Raw genomic sequence first — 26253 nt, 5'->3', positions numbered from 1 at the left:
TACTGGCCAGTCAGTACATCAAATATAGATAGTGAACACCCACAAGAACACGGCATTGACACAGAAATAGTATTTGAGGGTAATTTATTATTATTAGGCAACGTTAGGTTACAGAATGAGAATTAGGGTCGCGCTTGTATGGCGAAGAATATACGTAAAGTCAGTCAAGAGCATAAGTCACTAAGAATAGCAGGAATCCTACGATGGGTCTAAGTTGACGCCACCTGTTGTATAGTAGCAATTATATAGGGCAACACTGGTACCGACTGGAGACGATGGGTTCCCTCCGGGGTGTAAGGCCTGGAGGGTAGAGGAATGTTCGGGTACTCCGTCTGATTCAATGAGGAATAAAGAGACTCCAGGTACAGGAGTCGGTCCTTGTAAACTCCCTTGATCAGCAGCAAAAGCAATAGTTGTAATCCAAATGCCCGACAGCATTGATGACAGCTAGCCAGCCCCGTCCACGAGGCAGGCCCGAGTTGTAATCCTCACGAGGTTAAATCCCAAACGATAGTGGAAATCAACGATGCTCTTCTCCGGTGGTCACGTCCCAAATCAATATAATCCAACCAGGAATGGTTCTGCAATCGCCGACGCCGATTCTCCTGTGTACATGTCCAACGGTTCTCCGCCTAGGACTCCTCGGGTGTGGGCGACGTATTTAGGCCACACAGCCTGGTTAAGTACACTAGCTAAAGACACGACGAACCGCTGGGTAATGCTACACACGAAAGAACTGTGGCCGCACGATATACAATAAATGATCTACTATTTACTTCACATTAGATTAAGTCGAACTCAACGTTACTTCATTAAACTCTGACACTTTACCATTCTATTCGCACGCGGTTCTCAACGCTCTGTCTAGACGCAAGGTTGCTCACTTCACTGTTTACCGAACTTGATGAAACGGCTACTTAGACGAACTGCTGCTGTTCGCACATGCGCCAATATATATACTTAAGTGAATATCTAGTCCCAACCTCAGTCCTTGTCTCGTATTACTACGCTGACTCCGGGCATGTTCTGACATGCCTGCAGTTGTCTTTGAACTTGCCGTTGGGGGCTTGCGTGCTGGCGCCTGGGGGCGCTGTCCAATAGGAGAGCGAATATTACTCTGGTCTGAACGCAGGTAAAGGGATATTCCGTGTATATATATAAATAATATACAAAGTATATCAAACGATAAAGGGATATTCTCAGTTTAATCTGGCCCTTCACAACAAATACTCTTCAAAGTGACTATTCTTATTTACATGTTTCAGTATAATATAACAGTTTCACACATCAATACTCTTCAAGTAAAGATATTCTTATTTACATGTTTCAGTATAATATAATAGTTTCACACATCAATACTCTTCAAGTAAAGATATTCTTATTTACATGTTTCAGTATAATATAATAGTTTCACACATCAATACTCTTCAAAGTGACTATATTCTTATTTACATGTTGTCAGTATAATATAATTTCACCCATCCATATTCTTCAAGTACCAATATTCTTATTTAGATGTTTCAGTATACTATCTTAATCATTTCACACATCAATGCTCTTCAAAGTAATTACAGTATATTCTTATTTACGTGTTTCAGTATGATATCGTAATTTCACCCATCAGTATTCTTCAAGTATAGATATTCCTATTTACTTGTCAAGGCTGTATAAGGAAGATTAGTTCAGCTTTTTTACTGCAGTAAATCGGTAATGAATCAAATCAAATGACAGCATCTGATATCTGTGCACCATGAGCAGGTTGGGCATCAAAAAACACCCTTCCCTAAATGTGCTTTCATTCAAGAAAGAAATGTATTCGAAAAAAATATATTGTTTTCGAACTTCTATCGAATTTGAAGTATTGGAACCTGTGCCAAACATTTTCCAACGATAACCAACTCTAATTGTAAAAGGATGAACGGATCACAATATTATCGCATTATGCTTGAAGTATTGTGATATCTTACCCAGCACCTTCTGGCTATTTCTACAGGAGGTTGACATCAAGCGCTAACACAAGGATATTGTTTGTCTCTAAACGGGTATTGTTGCTTGAGGATTCACAGCTTGTTTTGGATCACTCAAAAACGACCACGGCTCGCAGTCCTCCGCAGACCTTGTTGCCCACCACTACACGGCTCACAGTCCTCCGCAGACCTTGTTGCCCACCACTACATGGCTCAGTCCTCCGCAGACCTTGTTGCCCACCACTACATGGCTCAGTCCTCCGCAGACCTTGTTGCCCACCACTACATGGCTCAGTCCTCCGCAGACCTTGTTGCCCACCACTAGAGTTGTTCCGATACCGATACCAGTATCGGAAATGCCGCCGATACTGCCTAAAATGCTGGTATCGGTATCGGCGAGTACACGTAAATTCTAGCCTCCGATCCCATGATGTAATAAATGCAGGGGGAGTCCTGCGGAGAGTGAGGATTATAAAATGAACATGTTTTAAAGTGTGATGCTGTGTCATTTTAACAGCAGATACACTTTCTTAAATTCCATTGTCCCCGACAGTGCGGTGTGACGGGGAGCTCGGACGGGAATCGGGATGTGTTTGGCTGGTGTTATGATAGCATTAGCTGGAAAGATAGCTAGTTGGAACAACATCCGCTTTAACGTTACATCAAATCAGATGATCGCCTGTCCTTTCTCCAGGACCTAACACTGTCCGTGACCGTCTATCAACAATAATGCACCCACGGTGAATTGTATTTAAGTTAAGTAGCTACGGACTAGCGTTAGCTGACTATTACTAACGTTATCAAATGTCAATGCGGGAAGACGAGCTAGGTCAGTTAGCTTAGCTTGATAACGTTACCGTGTCTAAAGTTGGTGCTACTCATAATCCAGCAATAATGGCTGCAGACCTGCAAGCAAAGTACAGCAAGTGCCAAAGGATAAGAGTCTGAGGCGGAGTTTCAAAAGAGAATGTTGAATATTTATTTTGCATCAAAAATCACAAAATGAACGTTCTATATGCCTCTAGCTTACAGACTGAATAGGGTATATCTGCAGAGCCACTTAGTAGCGAGTGCAACACCGTTTAATGTCCGTGTGGATCATTGGAGTAGGGTATATCTGCAGTGCTGCAGCCCATACTCATTGATTAATGATACTAATACAAATCTATACAATCACCTGTTGTTGACTAAATACCATACGTTCTAGTTATTACTAAAAAACAGTATAACAGTATCTGAAAAAAAAAAAAAGGTATAATTTATATAATTTTTTTTTTTTTTTTTTTTATGCACTGGTATCGGATAAATATCGGTATCGGCCGATACCCAAAGCTTAGGTATCGGAATCGGATCGGAAAGGGAAAAATGGTATCGGAACATCTCTACCCACCACTACATGGCTCAGTCCTCCGCAGACCTTGTTGCCCACCACTACATGGCTCAGTCCTCCGCAGACCTTGTTGCCCACCACTACACGGCTCTCAGTCCTCCGCAGACCTTGTTGCCCACCACTACACGGCTCTCAGTCCTCCGCAGACCTTGTTGCCCACCACTACACGGCTCTCAGTCCTCCGCAGACCTTGTTGCCCACCACTACACGGCTCACAGTCCTCCGCAGACCTTGTTGCCCACCACTACACGGCTCACAGTCCTCCGCAGACCTTGTTGCCCACCACTACACGGCTCTCAGTCCTCCGCAGACCTTGTTGCCCACCACTACATGGCTCAGTCCTCCGCAGACCTTGTTGCCCACCACTACATGGCTCAGTCCTCCGCAGACCTTGTTGCCCACCACTACACGGCTCTCCTTAGGTCATTCGCTGCGGGCTCCTTTCATCATCTACTCATCACTTAACAACACTTTTCCAAACTCTGCAGTACTTTGTTCCACAGCATTAACAATAAGTGCTATTCAGCGAGGCTGCAGGTCCTCCTCAGCCGGGCAGTTTTGATTGGCTGTGGACCCCTGTGTGTGTGTGTGTGTGTGTGTGTGTCAGCGTTTCCGTTAGCCGGTAATTACCGGTATTTGACCGGCAAAATCTGTTGAAGTCCGACATATTTAATCTCTCCGGTCATAGTGTCCGGTGAAAATAGTTCCCTCTGGGCACAGTTTGATTATTTGAATTGTATTTGGATGGGCTGGAGTTGGGTGGCCTATGCGATGAACGAAACAATCATTGCGTTTGTTGTCGTTGCTTTGCTCAGCGAGAGCTTGCTGCTGGATTTGCGGAAGGCATGCAGCTGCAGACCCACAGAACCCACCAGCTTTGCTGGCACAGTGCGGTCCCCAGACCTGGAAAGCTGCTCTGCGGGTCTGCAGCTGGATGCTTCTTGCAAACTAACTGCGGCCGGCTCGCGCTGATAACAGCTTTCATTGTTGGACCGGCTGCTTGGTGGAGCAACGATGAAACGAATGTAATGAATCGTTCGTCGCATGGGCTATTTAATTTTGGCCTGTTTTGGTACGGTTCGGGTGGTCAAGTTGTGCTTGGAGGGAGTTGTTTTCACCGGACATTATGACCAGCACCAAGTCGTTGGGAGGTGGAGATATACATCACGCAAACCCACGATAATGTTGCCGTCTCTCTCTGCAAAATTTCTCAGTTCTTCGCTTGATATAATTAATACAAATGTCCAATATAACGGAATTCGTTAGCTCATAAAAATGTGATTATAACAGACTGCTGTTTAGTGTCGGACCGACTGCCCACATACGCGGTCTATTTTATTTCAAGTCAGCAGCAGCACGGAGTATCGAGGGACTTATTTTATTTGGAATATATTAATGACTGTATACGCAAAAGTAGCCTCGTTTTAAGTAATAATATTATAAATCTACATGCCTTGAGGATGACATTCTTTATATAGCCTGCCTATCAATTGTTTTAAAGCTCAATAAACTATGACCGGAATTAATCTCATTTGTCCGGTAGATTGAAATCTTGCAGGTCACGGAGACCGGCAACAATTTTTTCTAACGGAAACCCTGGTGTGTGTGTGTCCTCACGCCTGCAGGCCGGGGCGTTAGGGCTGGTTTCTGTGCCATCTGCGCGGGAGACGGAGCAGCGCTTGTGCATCACGTTGACAGATGTTCATAGTAAGGCCTGCTGGACGCTGAGCTCAGTGCTCAAGCCGGCGAGCCAAGGTTCAGGCGAGTCTTGTTTCCATGGGGACAGATTGCACGGCAGCGAGCGTCATGGAATCGGGCCCACTTTTGAATCGGTATCTCTCGTTCAGCTCGTCCCAACGCGTCCCCGGTAATTTATGAATGAACACGACAGTGTATATATATTTTTTAAAGGCAAGCGATTCATTAGTGTCTTTTAGACTTTTCCTCAAGGGGATTCACTTTGAGCATTATGGGCACGGACTGCTGCCAGCAGCTGGAGAACTAACGGCTGCAGAACTCTGACCCTTGACCCTTACCCAACAAAACCTGCACAGACTATAATGTATGACGTATATAATATCAGTTAGGGTACAGACCCTCACCTGCACCTTGTGTATACTGTAAATCTTTCAGAGTTAATTATATTGTTTACACTGCTTATTCTTCTCGTATTTCTATATTCAGATACAATTTTGTCATCTATTACCCTGCCCATACCCGGAGAGGAGACGCAGGGGGAGAGAGGAGACGCAGGGGGAGAGAGGAGACGCAGGGGGAGACGCAGGGGGAGAGAGGAGAGGCAGGGGGAGAGAGGAGAGGAGACGCAGGGGGAGAGATGAGACGCAGGGGGAGAGAGGAGAGGAGACGCAGGGGGAGAGAGGAGAGGAGAGGCAGGGGGAGAGAGGAGAGGAGACGCGAGAGGCAGGGGGAGAGAGGAGAGGAGACGCAGGGGGAGAGAGGAGAGGCAGGGGGAGAGGAGACGCAGGGGGAGAGAGGAGACGCAGGGGGAGAGAGGAGACGCAGGGGGAGAGAGGAGACGCAGGGGGAGAGAGGAGACGCAGGGGGAGACGCAGGGGGAGAGAGGAGACGCAGGGGGAGAGAGGAGAGGCAGGGGGAGAGAGGAGACGCAGGGGGAGACGCAGGGGGAGAGAGGAGAGGCAGGGGGAGAGAGGAGACGCAGGGGGAGAGAGGAGACGCAGGGGGAGAGAGGAGAGGCAGGGGGAGAGAGGAGACGCAGGGGGAGAGAGGAGACGCAGGGGGAGAGAGGAGACGCAGGGGGAGAGAGGAGACGCAGGGGGAGACGCAGGGGGAGAGAGGAGACGCAGGGGGAGAGAGGAGAGGCAGGGGGAGAGAGGAGACGCAGGGGGAGAGAGGAGACGCAGGGGGAGAGAGGAGACGCAGGGGGAGAGAGGAGACGCAGGGGGAGACGCAGGGGGAGAGAGGAGACGCAGGGGGAGAGAGGAGAGGCAGGGGGAGAGAGGAGACGCAGGGGGAGAGAGGAGACGCAGGGGGAGAGAGGAGAGGCAGGGGGAGAGAGGAGAGGCAGGGGGAGAGAGGAGAGGCAGGGGGAGAGAGGAGACGCAGGGGGAGAGAGGAGACGCAGGGGGAGAGAGGAGAGGCAGGGGGAGACGCAGGGGGAGAGGAGAGGCAGGGGGAGAGAGGAGACGCAGGGGGAGAGAGGAGACGCAGGGGGAGAGAGGAGAGGCAGGGGGAGAGAGGAGACGCAGGGGGAGAGAGGAGAGGCAGGGGGAGAGAGGAGACGCAGGGGGAGAGAGGAGACGCAGGGGGAGACGCAGGGGGAGAGAGGAGACGCAGGGGGAGAGAGGAGACGCAGGGGGAGAGAGGAGAGGCAGGGGGAGAGAGGAGACGCAGGGGGAGAGAGGAGACGCAGGGGGAGAGAGGAGACGCAGGGGGAGACGCAGGGGGAGAGAGGAGACGCAGGGGGAGAGAGGAGAGGCAGGGGGAGAGAGGAGACGCAGGGGGAGAGAGGAGACGCAGGGGGAGAGAGGAGAGGCAGGGGGAGAGAGGAGAGGCAGGGGGAGAGAGGAGAGGCAGGGGGAGAGAGGAGACGCAGGGGGAGAGAGGAGACGCAGGGGGAGAGAGGAGACGCAGGGGGAGAGAGGAGAGGCAGGGGGAGAGAGGAGACGCAGGGGGAGAGGAGAGGCAGGGGGAGAGAGGAGACGCAGGGGGAGAGAGGAGAGGCAGGGGGAGACGCAGGGGGAGAGAGGAGAGGCAGGGGGAGACGCAGGGGGAGAGAGGAGAGGCAGGGGGAGACGCAGGGGGAGAGAGGAGAGGCAGGGGGAGAGAGGAGAGGCAGGGGGAGAGAGGAGACGCAGGGGGAGAGAGGAGACGCAGGGGGAGAGAGGAGAGGCAGGGGGAGAGAGGAGACGCAGGGGGAGACGCAGGGGGAGAGAGGAGACGCAGGGGGAGAGAGGAGAGGCAGGGGGAGACGCAGGGGGAGAGAGGAGACGCAGGGGGAGAGAGGAGAGGCAGGGGGAGAGAGGAGACGCAGGGGGAGAGAGGAGAGGCAGGGGGAGAGAGGAGAGGCAGGGGGAGAGAGGAGAGGCAGGGGGAGAGAGGAGACGCAGGGGGAGAGAGGAGACGCAGGGGGAGAGAGGAGAGGCAGGGGGAGAGAGGAGAGGCAGGGGGAGAGAGGAGAGGCAGGGGGAGAGAGGAGACGCAGGGGGAGAGAGGAGACGCAGGGGGAGAGAGGAGAGGCAGGGGGAAACGCAGGGGGAGAGAGGAGAGGCAGGGGGAGAGAGGAGACGCAGGGGGAGAGAGGAGACGCAGGGGGAGAGAGGAGAGGCAGGGGGAGAGAGGAGACGCAGGGGGAGAGAGGAGACGCAGGGGGAGAGAGGAGATGCAGGGGGAGAGAGGAGAGGCAGGGGGAGAGAGGAGACGCAGGGGGAGAGAGGAGACGCAGGGGGAGAGAGGAGACGCAGGGGGAGAGAGGAGACGCAGGGGGAGAGAGGAGAGGCAGGGGGAGAGAGGAGACGCAGGGGGAGACGCAGGGGGAGAGAGGAGACGCAGGGGGAGAGAGGAGAGGCAGGGGGAGACGCAGGGGGAGAGAGGAGACGCAGGGGGAGAGAGGAGAGGCAGGGGGAGAGAGGAGACGCAGGGGGAGAGAGGAGACGCAGGGGGAGAGAGGAGAGGCAGGGGGAGAGAGGAGAGGCAGGGGGAGAGAGGAGACGCAGGGGGAGAGAGGAGACGCAGGGGGAGAGAGGAGAGGCAGGGGGAGAGAGGAGACGCAGGGGGAGAGAGGAGACGCAGGGGGAGAGAGGAGAGGCAGGGGGAGACGCAGGGGGAGAGAGGAGAGGCAGGGGGAGAGAGGAGACGCAGGGGGAGAGAGGAGACGCAGGGGGAGAGAGGAGAGGCAGGGGGAGAGAGGAGAGGCAGGGGGAGAGCCATATGGAATCCGCGATCACGGAATCGCGGACGGAATCGCGGAATTGAGCAATAAAAATGGAATCCACTATAAAAAAATAAAATAAAAAAGATTTTAATTTTTTTTCCCTTTTTTTTCCTTTTTTTTTATGTTGTGGGACTTGTACAGCACTTTGTTCAACTTTGTCAGTGCTGTAAAGTTTAAACCTTTTAAAATCTTAGACAAACAAAACACTTTGCTTTCATGAAATATTGTAAGCCGTCATTTGAGGCTTTATAAAAGCAGCACAATGAACACAAATCTGTCAGCGCCGAGTCCGACCTCATCTTAAATAACAAACAGCATTGCTTGTTGTAGTTAACAAAGAGAGGCAGAGTTGATTTTGCAAAAATATATATATATATCTTTTTTTTAAATAATCAAATTTTATTTTCATATTCGAATCCCATGCCTATCGAACGAAGCTTCAAAGTATTTAAGACGGCCCTATTAAATGGAAGAAAGAGGCAGGGGGAGAGAGGAGAGGAGACGCAGGGGGAGAGAGGAGAGGAGACACGAGGAGAGGAGAGGCAGGGGGAGAGAGGAGAGGAGACGCAGGGGGAGAGAGGAGAGGAGACACGAGGAGAGGAGAGGCAGGGGGAGAGAGGAGAGGCAGGGGGAGAGAGGAGAGGCAGGGGAGAGAGGAGAGGCAGGGGAGAGAGGAGAGGAGACACGAGGAGAGGAGAGGCAGGGGGAGAGAGGAGAGGCAGGGGAGAGAGGAGAGGCAGGGGAGAGAGGAGAGGCAGGGGAGAGAGGAGAGGCAGGGGAGAGAGGAGAGGCAGGGGGAGAGAGGAGAGGCAGGGGGAGAGAGGAGACACGAGGAGAGGAGAGGCAGGGGGTGAGAGGAGAGGAGACGCAGGGGGAGAGAGGAGAGGAGAGAGGAGAGAGGAGAGGAGACGCAGGGGGAGAGAGGAGAGGAGACGCAGGGGGAGAGAGGAGAGGAGAGAGGAGAGGAGACGCAGGGGGAGAGAGGAGAGGAGACGCAGGGGGAGAGAGGAGAGGAGAGAGGAGAGGAGACGCAGGGGGAGAGAGGAGAGGAGAGAGGAGAGAGGAGAGGAGACGCAGGGGGAGAGAGGAGAGGAGACGCAGGGGGAGAGAGGAGAGGAGAGAGGAGAGGAGACGCAGGGGGAGAGAGGAGAGAGGAGAGGAGACGCAGGGGGAGAGAGGAGAGGAGAGAGGAGACGCAGGGGGAGAGAGGAGAGGAGACACGAGGAGAGGAGAGGCGGGGGGAGAGAGGAGAGGAGAGGAGAGAGGAGAGGCAGGGGAGAGAGGAGAGGAGAGGAGAGGCAGGGGAGAGAGGAGAGGAGAGGCAGGGGGAGAGAGGAGAGGAGAGGCAGGGGGAGAGAGGAGAGGAGAGGCAGGGGAGAGAGGAGAGGAGAGGCAGGGGGAGAGAGGAGAGGCAGGGGGAGAGGAGAGGAGAGGCAGGGGAGAGAGGAGAGGAGAGGCAGGGGGAGAGAGGAGAGGAGAGGCAGGGGGAGAGAGGAGAGGAGAGGCAGGGGAGAGATGAGAGGAGAGGCAGGGGAGAGAGGAGAGGAGACGCAGGGGGAGAGAGGAGAGGCAGGGGGAGAGAGGAGAGGCAGGGGAGAGAGGAGAGGAGAGGCAGGGGGAGAGAGGAGAGGAGAGGCAGGGGGAGAGAGGAGAGGAGAGGCAGGGGGAGAGGAGACGAGAGGCAGGGGAGGAGAGGAGAGGCAGGGGGAGAGAGGAGAGGAGAGGCAGGGGAGGAGAGGAGAGGAGAGGCAGGGGAGAGAGGAGAGGAGAGGCAGGGGAGAGAGGAGAGGAGAGGCAGGGGGAGAGAGGAGAGGAGAGGCAGGGGAGAGAGGAGACGAGAGGCAGGGGGAGAGAGGAGACGAGAGGCAGGGGAGAGAGGAGACGAGAGGCAGGGGGAGAGAGGAGAGGAGAGGCAGGGGGAGAGGAGAGGAGAGGCAGGGGGAGAGGAGAGGAGAGGCAGGGGGAGAGGAGAGGAGAGGCAGGGGGAGAGAGGAGAGGAGAGGCAGGGGGAGAGAGGAGAGGAGAGGCAGGGGAGAGAGGAGAGGCAGGGGAGAGAGGAGAGGAGAGGCAGGGGAGAGAGGAGAGGCAGGGGGAGAGAGGAGAGGAGAGGCAGGGGGAGAGGAGACGAGAGGCAGGGGAGAGAGGAGAGGCAGGGGAGAGAGGAGAGGCAGGGGAGAGGAGACGCAGGGGGAGAGAGGAGAGGAGAGGCAGGGGAGAGAGGAGACGAGAGGCAGGGGAGAGAGGAGAGGAGACGCAGGGGGAGAGAGGAGAGGAGACGCAGGGGGAGAGAGGAGAGGCAGGGGGAGAGAGGAGAGGCAGGGGGAGAGGAGAGGCAGGGGGAGAGAGGAGAGGAGAGGCAGGGGAGAGAGGAGAGGCAGGGGAGAGACGAGAGGCAGGGGGAGAGAGGAGAGGAGACGCAGGGGGAGAGAGGAGAGGCAGGGGAGAGGCAGGGGAGAGAGGAGAGGCAGGGGAGAGAGGAGAGGCAGGGGGAGAGAGGAGAGGAGAGAGGAGAGGCAGGGGAGAGAGGAGAGGAGAGAGGAGAGGCAGGGGGAGAGAGGAGAGGAGACGCAGGGGGAGAGAGGAGAGGAGAGAGGAGAGGCAGGGGGAGAGAGGAGAGGAGACTCAGGGGGAGAGGAGAGGAGAGAGGAGAGGCAGGGGAGAGAGGAGAGGAGAGGCAGGGGAGAGAGGAGAGGCAGGGGGAGAGAGGAGAGGAGACGCAGGGGGAGAGAGGAGAGGAGAGAGGAGAGGCAGGGGAGAGAGGAGAGGCAGGGGGAGAGAGGAGAGGAGACGCAGGGGGAGAGAGGAGAGGAGAGAGGAGAGGCGGGGAGAGAGGAGAGGAGACTCAGGGGGAGAGAGGAGAGGAGACGCAGGGGGAGAGAGGAGAGGAGAGAGGAGAGGCAGGGGGAGAGAGGAGAGGAGACGCAGGGGGAGAGAGGAGAGGAGAGAGGAGAGGCAGGGGGAGAGAGGAGAGGAGACGCAGGGGGAAAGAGGAGAGGAGACTCAGGGGGAGAGAGGAGAGGAGACGCAGGGGAGGAGAGGAGAGAGGAGAGGCAGGGGGAGAGAGGAGAGGAGACGCAGGGGGAGAGAGGAGAGGAGACTCAGGGGGAGAGAGGAGAGGAGACGCAGGGGGAGAGAGGAGAGGAGAGGAGAGAGGAGAGGCAGGGGGAGAGAGGAGAGGAGACTCAGGGGGAGAGAGGAGAGGAGACTCAGGGGGAGAGAGGAGAGGAGACTCAGGGGGAGGAAGGTCAGGAGGCACCTGGACCCCACCTGACGTGTGTCTCCAGCAGCCTGAGAGTAATACTCTCGGTCAGTGTGACACGGTGATGTATCTGACCCCAGGTCAGCCTGTGCAGGGCAACTGACACACTCAAGAGCAGCCATCGCAAATAACGTCCACCGGAATGAAAAGCGGGAGTCCTTCCTTCCTCTGGGGTAATGCCCCCCCCCCCCCCTCCCCGCCTTGGGGTAGAGAGAGACTAGGCTTAGATGGGAGCTTGCGAGCGGAGACTCACTGACATCGGTTCACTGACATCGGTTGACTCGGTGACGGTCGTCTCGGAGAGGTCTGTAAAAAGCGCCCGTGGGTCTTCTGCTCTTCTCTGTGATTGACAGGGCAATCAGGAGCAGGCGCTGTGTGTCATCCCGGTGGTCACCTCCGTGGAGGAGGAGGAGAGACTCATCCAGGCTTGTGCCAAGGTGAGGCTGAGGAGGTGGCGGAGGGGCTCACGGTAAAATATTGACAACAGCGCTTACGGCTTTGATTTGTGATCTATTCGCAGCGAAAGGTGACATTTATTTACTTTCTGTGTTAATCTACAGTATATTTACTTAGTTGTGCAAACATTAGTGTGTGTGTGTGTGTGTGTGTGTGTGTGTGTGTGTGTGTGTGTGTGTGTGTGTGTGTGTGTGTGTGTGTGTGTGTGTGTGTGTGTGTGTGTGTGTGTGTGTGTGTGTGTGTGTGTGTGTGTGTGTGTGTGTGTGTGTGTGTGTGTGTGTGTGTGTGTGTGTGTGTGTGTGTGTGTGTGTGTGTGTGTGTGTGTGTGTGTGTGTGTGTGTGTGTGTGTGTGTGTGTGTGTGCGTGCGTGCGTGCGTGCTTTGTTGGCTTGCTAAATGGTTAATGCTTATGTTAGTGCTATCAGTATTCAGAATATATGATATTACAAAGCCATTTATCGATATTTCTCCCTCTCCACTAGCCTGTGGTGAAGCTGGTGTACAACCGAAGCAACAACAAGTACTCCTACACCAGGTGAGTCAAGCTAATCAGGGCTGTACGCTAAGCTTTTTCACTAGGGGCACACTTGCCCCTAAATGAGACATTTAGGGGCAAAAAATATTTTTTAGGGGCAAATTTTTAAATAACAATTTTACCATTATTTATATCGATTGTTTTTGATTTAAAAAAAAAATGAAATATATTTCTTTAATAAAATATATATATTATATAATCATACTTGTAGTTGTATTATCTGCGAGACATCGCCACCACGCAACAAGTCAAAATGCTCGCTATATGCAACCAGCTCCACTGTCTGTGTGTACTCGAGTAGCCTCCAGCTACGGCCAGGATTCTCCGGAGCTGCAGCTGGACCCTATACTGTAGCCTCCAGCTACGGCCAGGATTCTCCGGCGCTGCAGCTGGGCCCTATTGACTATATTCAGCGTGCCCTCAGCTCGAATACGCATCGACTCAGTGTTATAACTTATAAGACATTGATATCAGGAGCTATCTGAACTATTTAGTTTAATGGGACGTTTCGTTTTGAACAGTAAGCTAACGCGAGCTATCATGCACTACTAGACTTGCTGGAGGATTTGTTGATATCAGTAGCTAGCCGGCTGGCAGGCTCACCGAGGTCCCAGTGTCCCACTAGAGACTAGTGTTTACAACAGCCACGGGTGCGGGAGGGAGGAGGAGCAGACGCCGCAGCTCTCTCCGTGTGTCTGAGTTCAGTTCAGTTCGGCTCACTATAGGTCGATCGCGTCGAAAATATGAAGCAATACTAACTTTACTTTTCTTCATAGCTAAATCAGACAGTCAGCCAGTCTATCAGAGTGAGTGCTCAGTCGATTGTTCCCGCTGATCATACCTGCTGAGTGCTCACTGCTCAGCTCGTGTGAGTGGCGTCATCACACGCCTTGGATAATTTAGGAGTGAAATGCGAATGCAAGGCTTGAAAGCACTGCTCGCAAGCCCGCCCCCAGATAATATTTACCAATCGCAACGGCCAATTAAAGGCCAACCTCCAGCTTAAACCCTACTGATCAATTATGGGTAGTTTACATCATTGGTATATAATTTCATTATTTATTTTTTTCCATTTGACACCGGAAATGCCACTCTGAAAGAGTTAAAAAGGTCCACGCACGAATAACATGCATGCGCGAATCAAAAAAGCGTATCAAACACCGACGTCACAACAAGACACAGGTGCATATTAATGAGCCGAATCTAATGTTGCTTTTCCACTAAAATAAAGTACTCAGTTTGTCTCCGTGTGGGGAGGCGGGGCTGCTGGTGATCAGCATGAGAGCTCCAGAAATGTCACGTGAAAAACTGCAGACCACTGATTGGTCAGAAGAGAGACGCGTCACTGTCTGGAGAGTCTGAACGAAAACAGAACGCCGCCATCTTTAATGTCTCGCGTAGGATGTCTTATGTATGTTTGCAGCACGAAACAAGTGCAATTAAAAAAGGATACAGTCACTGTGTATTCTGCCTCATTTATTGATGAAACAAAACCGACATCAACACAATTTGCCACCGAGCGGAGAGTTTAGTCTGACAAAAAGATCGCTGATTAGTTACGCTTGTTGTTGGGGTTGGGGACGAGTGGTAACGTTAGTTAGCCTAATGCTAACGTTAGCAGATAGACACGAGAGGCTAGGTAACGTTAAAGCTTGTAGAATAGACACAATGAGGTAACGTTAGCGTTAGCATAATAGACACAACGAGAGTCTGGTTAATGTTGTTATTGATTGAATGAAAACTGTGTTTACTCTGGCTTGCCAAGCTCATCATAGCCCCTTTCGTGACTGATGCACCGAGTGAATCCACAGTCACTTGCTCCTTAATAGGAAACCAACCTAGATTTACCATGAAGGACTGGTTCTGGCCGAACCGTTCGTTATACAAGTATCACAGAGACATTTCAAATGTACTCACAGTTGCACGAGGGTTTCGGACAGAGATACGGGATGGTTTGAAAGCTCTGCGTTGCTAATAAACATTTTAAATATTTTTTATAAACTGCTCAAAACGGCATTATTTCCGGCGTTGGCTGCCTGGTGTGATCACAGCGCATGCGCATCATGCACCCAACGCCGGAAATAATGCTCCGCCTCCTTGCTACTGCCTGTGACTCACAGAGCCCCCTGGTGACCAACACCTGTTGTGACGACATTACACGCGCACGTTATGAACCATTGATTAAAATATGCACGTGCGTGGTGATTGTGTTGGGCAGACAAAATGTTTTGATAAAAACGCTAAAACTGGGTCAATTTCAATACTTTTTTTTCCAATTCTTCATGAAAGTCACTGTTGGCCTAGTCCACATTGTTTATTGAACAAAAATACAACGTGGAGGTTGACCTTTAAAGGGGCAATTCGCGACCATCTCGTCGCACTGTACAGCCCTGCTAATGCCGTTCAAGTTCTAACTAATCAAGTCTGAATCAGCCACGTCCCTGGGAGTGGAGTGAATCACCAAGCACTTAACCATCTCTCTCCCTCCTAACTCCTCTCTCTCTCTCTCCTAACTCCTCTCTCTCTCTTAGAGCCATATGAAATCCGTTTTATTTTTTTCCAAATTCAATTTAATTTTTTTCCAAATTCCGTTTTTTCCGTTTTAATATTTCAGAATTCTGTATTTTGCTTTGTACGCTCATTTGACCGTCAGAAATAGTGTCTAATAAGTGGGAATGAATAAATGTCCACAATTTAATAAGATATAACAGTCCATTTAATAGGGCTGTCTTAAATACTCCGAAGCTTTGTTCGACGGGCATGGGATTCGAATATGAAAATAAAATTTGATTTATTAAAAAAAAAAAATGATATATATATATATTTTTTTTGCAAAATCAACTCTGCCTCTCTTTGTTAACTACAACAAGCAATGCTGTTTGTTATTTAAGATGAGGTCGGACTCGGCACTGACAGATTTGTGTTCATTGTGCTGCTTTTATAAAGCCTCAAATGACGGCTTACAATATTTCATGAAAGCAAAGTGTTTTGTTTGTCTAAGATTTAAAAAGGTTTAAACTTTACAGTAGTTGATTCCATTTTTATTGCTCAATTCCACGATTCCGTCCGCGATTCCGTGAACGCGGATTCCATATGGCTCTACTCTCTCCTAACTCCTCTCTCCTAACTCCTCTCTCTCCCTCCTAACTCCTCTCTCTCTCCTAACTCCTCTCTCTCTCTCCTAACTCCTCTCTCTCTCTCCTAACTCCTCTCTCTCTCTCCTAACTCCTCTCTCTCTCCTAACTCCTCTCTCTCTCTCCTAACTCCTCTCTCTCCCTCCTAACTCCTCTCTCTCCTCCTAACTCCTCTCTCTCTCCTAACTCCTCTCTCTCCTAACTCCTCTCTCTCTCTCCTAACTCCTCTCTCTCTCTCTCCTAACTCCTCTCTTCTCTCTCCTAACTCCTCTCTCTCTCCTAACTCCTCTCTCTCTCCTAACTCCTCTCTCTCCCTCCTAACTCCTCTCTCTCTCCTAACCTCTCTCTCTCTCCTAACTCCTCTCTCTCTCTCCTAACTCCTCTCTCTCTCTCTCCTAACTCCTCTCTCTCTCTCTCCTAACTCCTCTCTCTCTCTCCTAACTCCTCTCTCTCCTAACTCCTCTCTCCTAACTCCTCTCTCCTAACTCCTCTCTATCTCCTAACTCCTCTCTCTCCTAACTCCTCTCTCGCCCCCCTAACTCCTCTCTCTCTCCTAACTCCTCTCTCTCTCTCCTAACTCCCTCCTAACTCCTCTCTCTCTCTCCTAACTCCTCTCTCTCTAACTCCTCTCTCCTAACTCCTCTCTCTAACTCCTCTCTATCTCCTAACTCCCATCTCTCTCCTAACTCCTCTCTCGCTAACTCACTCTCCTAACTCCTCTCTCTCTCTCCTAACTCCTCTCTCTCTCTCCTAACTACTCTCTCTCCTCTAACTCTCTCTCTCCTCTAACTCCTCTCTCTCTCCTAACTCCTCTCTCTCTCTAACTCCTAACTCTCTCTCTCCTAAACTCCTCTCCCTCCTAACCTCTCTCTCCCTCCTAACTCCTCTCTCTCTCTCTAACTCCTCTCTCTCTCCTCTAACTCTCTCCTCCTAACTCCTCTCTCTCTCCTAACTCCTCTCTCTCCTCCTAACTCCTCCTCTCTACTCTCCTAACTCCTCTCTCTCTCTCCTAACTCCTCTCTCTCCCTCCCTAACTCCTCTCTCTCTAACTCCTCCTCTCTTCTAACTCCTCTCTCTCCCTCTAACTCCTCTCTCCCTCCTAACTCCTCTCTCTCTCCTAACTCCTCTCTCTCCTCCTAACTCCTCTCTCTCCCTCCTAACTCTCTCTCTCTCTCCTAACTCCTCTCTCTCTCCTAACTCCTCTCTCTCCCTCCTAACTCTCTCTCTCTCTCCTAACTCCTCCTCTCCTCCTAACTCCTCTCTCTCTCTCCTAACTCTCTCTCGCCTAACTCCTCTCTCTCTCTCCTAACTCCTCTCTCTCTCCTAACTCCTCTCTCTCTCTCCTAACTCCTCTCTCTCTCCTAACTCCTCTCTCTCCCTCCTAACTCCTCTCTCTCCTCCTAACTCCTCTCTCTCCCTCCTAACTCCTCTCCCTCCTAACTCCTCTTTCTCTCTCCTAACTCCTCTCTCTCTCCTAACTCCCCTCTCTCCCTCCTAACTCCCTCTCTCTCTCTCTCCTAACTCCTCTCTCTCCCTCCTAACTCCTCTCTCTCCCTCCTAACTCTTCTCTCTATCTCCTAACTCCTCTCTCTCTCCTAACTCCTCTCTCTCTCTCCTAACTCCCCTCTCTCTCCTAACTCCTCTCTCTCTCCTAACTCCTCTCTCTCCCTCCTAACTCCCCTCTCTCTCCTAACTCCTCTCTCTCTCCTAACTCCTCTCTCTCTCTCCTAACTCCTCTCTCCCTCCTAACTCCTCTCTCTCTCCTAACTCCTCTCTCTCTCCTAACTCCTCTCTCTCTCCTAACTCCCCTCTCTCTCCTAACTCCTCTCTCTCTCCTAACTCCTCTCTCTCTCCTAACTCCTCTCTCTCTCCTAACTACTCTCTCCCTCCTAACTCCTCTCTCTCCCTCCTAACTCCTCTCTATCTCTCCTAACTCCTCTCTCTCTCCTAACTCCTCTCTCTCTCCTAACTCTCCTCTCTCTCTCCTAACTCCTCTCTCTCTCTCCTAACTCCTCTCTCTCTCTCCTAACTCCCTCTCTCTCCTAACTCCTCTCTCTCTCCTAACTCCTCTCTCTCTCTCCTAACTCCTCTCTCTCTCCTAACTCCTCTCTCTCTCTCCTAACTCCTCTCTCTCTCCTAACTCCTCTCTCCCTCCTAACTCCTCTCTCTCTCCTAACTCCTCTCTCTCCTAACTCCCCTCTCTCCTAACTCCCCTCTCCCTCCTAACTCCTCTCTCCTAACTCCCCTCTCTCCCTCCTAACTCCCCTCTCTCTCTCTCTCTATCTACTAACTCCTCTCTCTCTCCTAACTCCTCTCTCTCTCTCCTAACTCCTCTCTCTCTCTCCTAACTCCTCTCTCCCTCCTAACTCCTCTCTCTCTCTCCTAACTCCTCTCTCCCTCCTAACTCCTCTCTCTCTCTCCTAACTCCTCTCTCTCTCCTAACTCCTCTCTCTCTCTCTCTCCTAACTCCCCTCTCTCCTAACTCCCCTCTCTCCCTCCTAACTCCTCTCTCCTAACTCCCCTCTCTCCCTCCTAACTCCCCTCTCTCTCTCTCTATCTACTAACTCCTCTCTCTCTCCTAACTCCTCTCTCTCTCTCCTAACTCCTCTCTCCCTCCTAACTCCTCTCTCTCTCCTAACTCCTCTCTCTCTCTCCTAACTCCCCTCTCTCTCCTAACTCCCCTCTCTCCCTCCTAACTCCTCTCTCCTAACTCCCTCTCTCTCTCTCTCTCTCTCTCTCTCTCTCCTAACTCCTCTCTCCCTCCTAACTCCCCTCTCTCTCTCTCTCTCTCTCTCTCTCTCTCTCCTAACTCCTCTCTCCCTCCTAACTCCTCTTTCTCTCTCCCCCCTAACGCGTCTTTCTCTCTCCCTCCCGACAGCAACTCCGACGACCACATGCTGAAGAACGTGGAGCTGTTCGACAGGCTGTCGCTGAGCTACAACGGGCGCGTGCTCTTCATCAAGGACGTGATCAGAGACGAGATCTGCTGCTGGTCCTTCTACGGCCAGGGCCGCAAGCTGGCGGAGGTCTGCTGCACCTCCATCGTCTACGCCACGGAGAAGAAGCAGACCAAGGTGAGCACGGCCACCTCCGGACACGTCGGGCCGAGTCTCTCTCTGTTTGGAGAGCAGTGGGAACTCTCTCCCCTGGAAGCATTATGTTGTCAGTGTGAACGATGGAGGGAGGGAGACGAGTGGGTAGAAAAGTGCTTCTCGGTTTCCCTCCTTCATAGTTGGACAGGAAACCTGCCGTTGGCTCTATATATATATATCGGTCTCAATAGGTTTGTTGCTTCTTCTCCAGCACGTTGATTCTGGCCCGTTGTTTGAGTTCTGTGTCTTTTAGGGGCTTCAGATACTCCATTCGACTACCTGCCAGTTCAATTATTCTGGGCTATTATCTGATCAATTATTGATACAAACCATGGAGCCTAATGATAAGCAAGTGGAGTAAATCGACACTAGAAATGATTCATAAATGTTAGGCTTCAGCTTAAGTGTAGGCTCATCGTGGTTACGCTCCACCCGTTACCACGGTTACTGTTCTGAAGGATCAGATTAAACCGAATATATATATTTATTTATATATATATATTTAATTGTATTTGTATATCCCCTGATATCCCTTGTATATTCCTTGTACAATATGCATTGAATATCCCTTCTAGTCTACTGAACATCCCATAATAGTCTCCATTCTACCATTGGACGAGACCTTGGTGCCAGGTCGCCATACCCCTCAGACCAGGTTCAATCGTACCGCTCAACATGTATGGGCAAGTCCTAGTTCCGCGTAAGAATATGTCTACCGCACCACTAATGGTACTATTTGTTCATAGTGCGTATATATACTGCGCTATTAAAGTAGAGCTTTCTTTTAGTCCAGTTCCTTACCCTCCAACAGAGTGACAGACGCAAAAGCCTCCCCGCGAACCACGTGTGGGCAGTAAGGCCAATTCGGCCCAGTATCGGCATTGAGACATCGTGTATATTAATATTTGAATAGTCATATTTGGCACTATATCGTCGAGTTGGACGTATTCTATTAAGCTAATAATAGTCTATTCATATGTAGTGCCTCGTGCGGTAAGAGTTCTATAGTAATCAGCACCCCCATCGTTTCGGGCATCAGCTGGACGCTTATCCAGGGTGGTTGACCCCACGTGAAGCTGCACCCGAGGAGCTCCAGGCCAAAGAGCGAGTGGACCTGTATATTGGATTATTCTACCGACGACGGCTAGCCTTCCCCGGCTTGGATTATGCTTTGAGTACTTTGATTATTCTATGGATAAAGGCCAACACTGCGGTGTGTTGGAAATACCCCCCCCCGGAGAGGACGACAGGTGAGAAGACGCTCTACACGACGAGGTCGCCTCACGTCTCTCCATCGTGGACCGGAGGACGCCGGCCACAGAGAGTCCAACTGCTTTCATCTGTGGATCGAGGATCGCTGGGCACCGGGTCGCACGACTGTGGGCTCTCCCAGGATACCCTCGGCCAGACGGGATACAGCCAGACTCTACCCCCCCCCCCCTCCAGCTGTCCTACAAGCAGTCGGAACCTCCCCCTAGTGTATCCAGCTATATAATCATTCAAGTATCATTGCTATTGTTCCCTAAATATTCCAGGTTGTATATTTGCTTCCTGCGCAATCAGAGATTGGACATTCGATATTGATCTACCTACAAATACTCATTTGCCATAAAAGTGCATACTATTTCAAATCATAAATGTAATTAAGTGATCGTTGTACATACCTTTTGCTATGTATTATTATTAAACGCAGACTTTCGACTTGGTACATTTGTGTTGGATCCGTTTCATCAGGTGGGAGTGTTTATCATAATTATTTATACCTAGTACTGGGTGGCCAGAGTCTAAAGTACAAGAGGTAGTGGTAGTAAGTATCATATCTAACAATACAGTCAGGGAATTGTACCCCTCAGTTACAGTTACGCTGTGACTCTACCAGCAGGGATTGTCCACCAATCGCAGCAATTTTCGAGCAATCGCTGTATGTTCCATATATGTTGAGAAGTGGGCGTGTCTTGTTAATGTGTGTAAATGGTCTCGTCCCGTGGATGATGCGCCCGCCTGAGGTAACGGCCGACGTGATGGACATTTCCCCCGGTGTCCGCGAGGTCGATGCATTGTGGAGTACGTTAGTGCAGCTGCATTTTACACACAAATATACTCCCCTGCGGGCGCGGCCGGGTACCACAGCGGACTAAGCGTCTGTCTACCACCGCAGAGACACTGGTATCGAATCCAGCTGTCAGTGGTGCCTCTGGCTTGGCCGGTCATCATACTGGCACAATTGTCAGCGGGAGGGAAGCCGTGGGTGGTATTCTGGTCGTTGTAAACAGCGACTCCTACAGGTCGGTCAGGGCGCCTGCACAGCGAGGGAGGGAAATGGTGACGGTAGTGTGAGCCTCCCACGCGTTACACTTCCCCAGTGAGAGTCCTCGCTGCCAGGTGAAAAGAGGCTGCTGGCTGTCTCCTATGTATCGGAGGAAGCATGTGATAGACTTCAGGGCTCCCTAGACCGACCAGTGGGGGGCACATGCGAGCAACAACCAGGAAGGGGAGGAGGGAATTGGCATGAGCGACTAAATTGGGATGGGAGGAAAAATACCGAAAATAGGAGGAGAAGGGCGGCTACGTGGTGCAGTGGGAAAGGCGCTCACCACGAATACTGGAGACGCTGGGTTCGCCTGTTCGAGCCCAGCGCTCCACATTGCTTTCAGTTTAGCTGGTCGTCCGTACTACATACACATTGGCAGTATTAGGGGGTGGGAAACTGATGGGTGGGGATCGGGCGTTGTGAACAGCGACTCCTACAGGTCGGTTGGTGCGCCTGCGCAGTAGAATCAGGAAGCGATGGGGGCGGCGCTGAAAGATCGCGCCGCGCAGGTGAAAAGATGCGACTGCTGTTACCTCGAGTATCGGAGGGGACTCGTGCTATGTATGACTTAGTCCACATTGCAGCCGGCTTGTGGGAGGCAAGAAACAGCGTTCGAGACAGGGGAGGGTTGAATTGGATGATACGAAATTGGGATGGGAGAAAAATAGAAAATGGGAGAAAAAGTGGATAAAAAAAAATAGGAGGAGAAAAAGTGGATCAAAAAATAATATATACTCCCCTGCCTGAAGAGGCTGGTGAACTAGCCAAGCGTACCGAGCACAACCAGAATCTACCACCATCCGCTACTGGCTAGTGTTAGTTCCCCACACTGTACACAAGCCAAGAAGGGCATGTACTATTATGTTTCTAGTGTGGAGATAATCTCTTTAGATGTACTATATGTTTCTAGTGTGGAGATAATCTCTTTACATGTACTATATGTTTCTAGTGTGGAGATGATCTCTTTACATGTACTATATGTTTCTAGTGTGGAGATGATCTCTTTACATGTACTATATGTTTCTAGTGTAGAGATAATCTCTTTACATGTACTATATGTTTCTAGTGTGGAGATAATCTCTTTACATGTACTATATGTTTCTAGTGTGGAGATAATCTCTTTACATGTACTATATGTTTCTAGTGTGGAGATTATCTCTTTACATGTACTATATGTTTCTAGTGTGGAGATAATCTCTTTACATGTACTATATGTTTCTAGTGTGGAGATAATCTCTTTACATGTACTATATGTTTCTAGTGTAGAGATAATCTCTTTACATGTACTATATCAGTGGTTGGCAATAGGCGGCCTGCGGGCCGAAATTGGCCCCCCAGCAATAATATCTGGCCCTTCAGATTATTTTGAGAATATGTTCTCTTTTTTAATATATATCAGACTGACTATAGGCTGCTAGGCTATATATTTAAGCTATAATATCCAAACAGAGAAACTACCACCACCTAAAGAATGCTTATTATACTTAGTTTTATCCATGTTGTGCAACGTAGTGCTTGCTCAACATGAAAATAAATAAAGTTGGTGGACAGCGCCTGGTGCTGAAAAAGTTTATTATGCGGCCTATGCAGCTCACTTATTTTGATCCATTCTCTGCCTCTGCCACAAATGTATGTCTTAGTTATAAGGTGGTCTTGTCACAGAGTTAACATTATTTCACAATAACTTTATAAAATTAGCCATGGTTTTTGGTTCTGGCCCACCATATAATGGCTTGGAAAACATTTGGCCCGAGGCCAAACTTAATGGCCGACCCCTGTCCCTGAGCAAGGCACTTAACCCCTAACTGCTTCCGATGAGCAGGTTGGCACCTTGCATGGTCGCCTCTGCCATCGGTGTGTGAACGTGTGGGTGAATGTGAGGGACAAAAAGATTGCAAAGCGCTTTGGATGAAAGAGTTCTATAAATGCCCCATTGATGTAACCTTACCGAGTGATCCCTAATCCTCTCTCCTGTCCTCAGGTTGAGTTCCCTGAGGCGCGCATCTACGAGGAGACTCTGAACGCCCTGCTGTACGAGACGCTGCCCGTGCCCGACACCACCCTGCTGGAGGCCACGCGCTGCCGCCACGCCCCCTGCGGCTCTCACAGCGAGGAGGAGGAGGGCCCGGGGGCGGAGCTACGAGAGCGCGTCCGCCGCATCCACGTCAAGAGGTACAGCAGCCACGACGAGCGGCCGCTGGGGCACTGAGTCTCACTCTCTCTCACTCCTCCTCCTGTCTCACCTCCTCACGCCAAGCAGAGGACCTGTCTCACCTCCTCACACCAAGCAGAGGACCTGTCTCACCTCCTCACACCAAGCAGAGGACCTGTCTCACCTCCACACCAAGCAGAGGACCTGTCTCACACCAAGCAGAGGACCTGTCTCACCTCCTCACACCAAGCAGAGGACCTGTCTCACCTCCTCACACCAAGCAGAGGACCTGTCTCACCTCCTCACACCAAGCAGAGGACCTGTCTCACACCAAGCAGAGGACCTGTCTCACACCAAGCAGAGGACCTGTCTCACACCAAGCAGAGGACCTGTCTCACCTCCACACCAAGCAGAGGACCTGTCTCACACCAAGCAGAGGACCTGTCTCACCTCCACACCAAGCAGAGGACCTGTCTCACACCAAGCAGAGGACCTGTCTCACCTCCACACCAAGCAGAGGACATGTCTCACCTCCACACCAAGCAGAGGACCTGTCTCACCTCCTCACACCAAGCAGAGGACCTGTCTCACACCAAGCAGAGGACCTGTCTCACCTCCACACCAAGCAGAGGACATGTCTCACCTCCACACCAAGCAGAGGACCTGTCTCACCTCCTCACACCAAGCAGAGGACCTGTCTCACACCAAGCAGAGGACCTGTCTCACACCAAGCAGAGGACCTGTCTCACCTCCACACCAAGCAGAGGACCTGTCTCACCTCCACACCAAGCAGAGGACCTGTCTCACACCAAGCAGAGGACCTGTCTCACCTCCACACCAAGCAGAGGACATGTCTCACCTCCACACCAAGCAGAGGACATGTCTCACACCAAGCAGAGGACCTGTCTCACACCAAGCAGAGGACCTGTCTCACACCAAGCAGAGGACCTGTCTCACACCAAGCAGAGGACCTGTCACACCAAGCAGAGGACCTGTCTCACACCAAGCAGAGGACCTGTCTCACACCAAGCAGAGGACCTGTCTCACCTCCACACCAAGCAGAGGACCTGTCTCACCTCCACACCAAGCAGATGACCTGTCTCACCTCCACACCAAGCAGAGGACCTGTCTCACCTCCACACCAAGCAGAGGACATGTCTCACACCAAGCAGAGGACATGTCTCACACCAAGCAGAGGACATGTCTCACCTCCACACCAAGCAGAGGACCTGTCTCACCTCCTCACACCAAGCAGAGGACCTGTCTCACCTCCTCACACCAAGCAGAGGACCTGTCTCACCTCCTCACACTGTGGCGATGGACATTGACTTTGAAGTCTGCTGTTCATTCCTTTTTTTCCTCTTGAGTTTGAATGAGATTAGTTTTTATATATCTCCTTGTGAGTTGTGATTCTCTCTCTCTACCACTACATGATCTCACGGTAATTATTGTCTTCCAACGATCCAAACGGTGGCCTTTCACAGCATCTCGCTTCATCACTAGAGATAGTGCCGTTGACTCCCATCATGTTTTGTGAGTGGATGATTCACAGGCTGTCGAGCAGCTACTTTAGATATCCGTCGATGCCTCATCTGGACTGACTGCCAATAAATATACGGACGCATTATATTCACGGAGGAACGCGATCGCTGTCACATTACAGGATGAAAGGAATACTGAGGCGATCAATAACAATCATAGCACTTACCCACAGTCTGTGAATTGATGGGGGAGAATGTTTTCATATTTTTTTAAGAGTGTTATATTTTCATATAGCCTAAGATTTATAGCGGGTAATTACTGTATAATTATTGTCCGCCAAAGATAAACCACAAAATGAAATAGGACACATATTAAACGATTTGTGGTCAGATGTTATTTGCACAAGGTTTTCATAATACAAAAAAAGTTGAATTTGTTCTCTGAAGAACAAGATGGTTGAATCATAACGTTTGTTCTCTGAAGAACAAGATGGTTGAATCATAACGTTTGTTCTCTGAAGAACCAGATGGTTGAATCATAACGTTTGTTCTCTGAAGAACAAGATGGTTGAATCATAACGTTTGTTCTCTGAAGAACAAGATGGCTGAATCATAAAGTTTGTTCTCTGAAGAACAAGATGGTTGAATCATAAAGTTTGTTCTTTGAAGAACAAGATGGTTGAATCATAACGTTTGTTCTTTGAAGAACAAGATGGTTGAATCATAAAGTTTGTTCTCTGAAGAACCAGATGGTTGAATCATAACGTTTGTTCTTTGAAGAACAAGATGGTTGAATCATAACGCTTGTTCTCTGAAGAACAAGATGGTTGAATCATAACGTTTGTTCTCTGAAGAACAAGATGGTTGAATCATAACGTTTGTTCTCTGAAGAACAAGATGGTTGAATCATAACGTTTGTTCTCTGAAGAACAAGATGGTTGAATCATAACGTTTGTTCTCTGAAGAACAAGATGGTTGAATCATAACCTTTGTTCTCTGAAGAACAAGATGGTTGAATCATAAAGTTTGTTCTCTGAAGAACAAGATGGTTGAATCATAAAGTTTTCTTCTAACATAGTTTTTTACAAGATTTTACCTTAATGCCTTTTTTTTCTTCATTTAGTCTTTTAAATAAAAAAAATCCTGATTATGGAATATTATGTTTTTGTTGGCAGTCTGTTAATCTAACGGCCTTTTCAGCGGGTACAGTCCCAGACCAACCTATCCCTCGTCCACAATCTCCTCCAAGTCTTTCTCCGAAAGATGGGCGTGTGGTTTGGAGACGGGTGAAACCCAGATGGTAGATATGAACTTGTATCAGCCAAGCCAACATCATAATGTGCTAACTAGTAAATGAGGCAATTGCCAAATTAAAACCGATACAAAATCACATAACATTGAAGTTTAAGTACCACACCGCTATGCGTTCTTAAAGGCTCCTGTCAATGTCACTGACCAAGTTATTTTTACATATGTATTTTCTTTACAATTGAAGTTTGTGAAGGAAATTATATAAAAAATAATATATATATATATATATATATATACATATACATTTTATATAT

General features: G+C 50.3%; 1 protein-coding gene across 3 annotated transcripts in view; it reads left to right on the top strand.

Moving 5' to 3' along the window:
- The window catches only part of tnfaip1 (tumor necrosis factor, alpha-induced protein 1 (endothelial)), a 28130-nt gene extending 4516 nt beyond the window's left edge, over nucleotides 1-23614 (top strand). For all 3 annotated transcript variants that reach the window (XM_084314171.1, XM_084314173.1, XM_084314172.1), the window contains exons 5-8: nucleotides 11882-11965; nucleotides 12466-12518; nucleotides 18531-18726; nucleotides 23037-23614. In XM_084314171.1, coding sequence (XP_084170297.1) covers nucleotides 11882-11965; nucleotides 12466-12518; nucleotides 18531-18726; nucleotides 23037-23264 — 561 coding nt within the window. In that variant the 3' untranslated portion in view covers nucleotides 23265-23614. The remainder of the gene's footprint in view (nucleotides 1-11881; nucleotides 11966-12465; nucleotides 12519-18530; nucleotides 18727-23036) is intronic.
- The last annotated feature ends 2639 nt before the right edge of the window (nucleotides 23615-26253 follow it).

The sequence above is a fragment of the Notolepis coatsorum genome (assembly GCF_963971535.1).
Source record: "Notolepis coatsorum genome assembly, chromosome: 1".
NCBI classification, from domain to species: Eukaryota; Metazoa; Chordata; class Actinopteri; order Aulopiformes; family Paralepididae; genus Notolepis; species Notolepis coatsorum.
The sequence above is the reverse complement of the archived record's forward strand: the minus strand, read 5'-3'. Positions and strand labels throughout refer to the sequence as shown.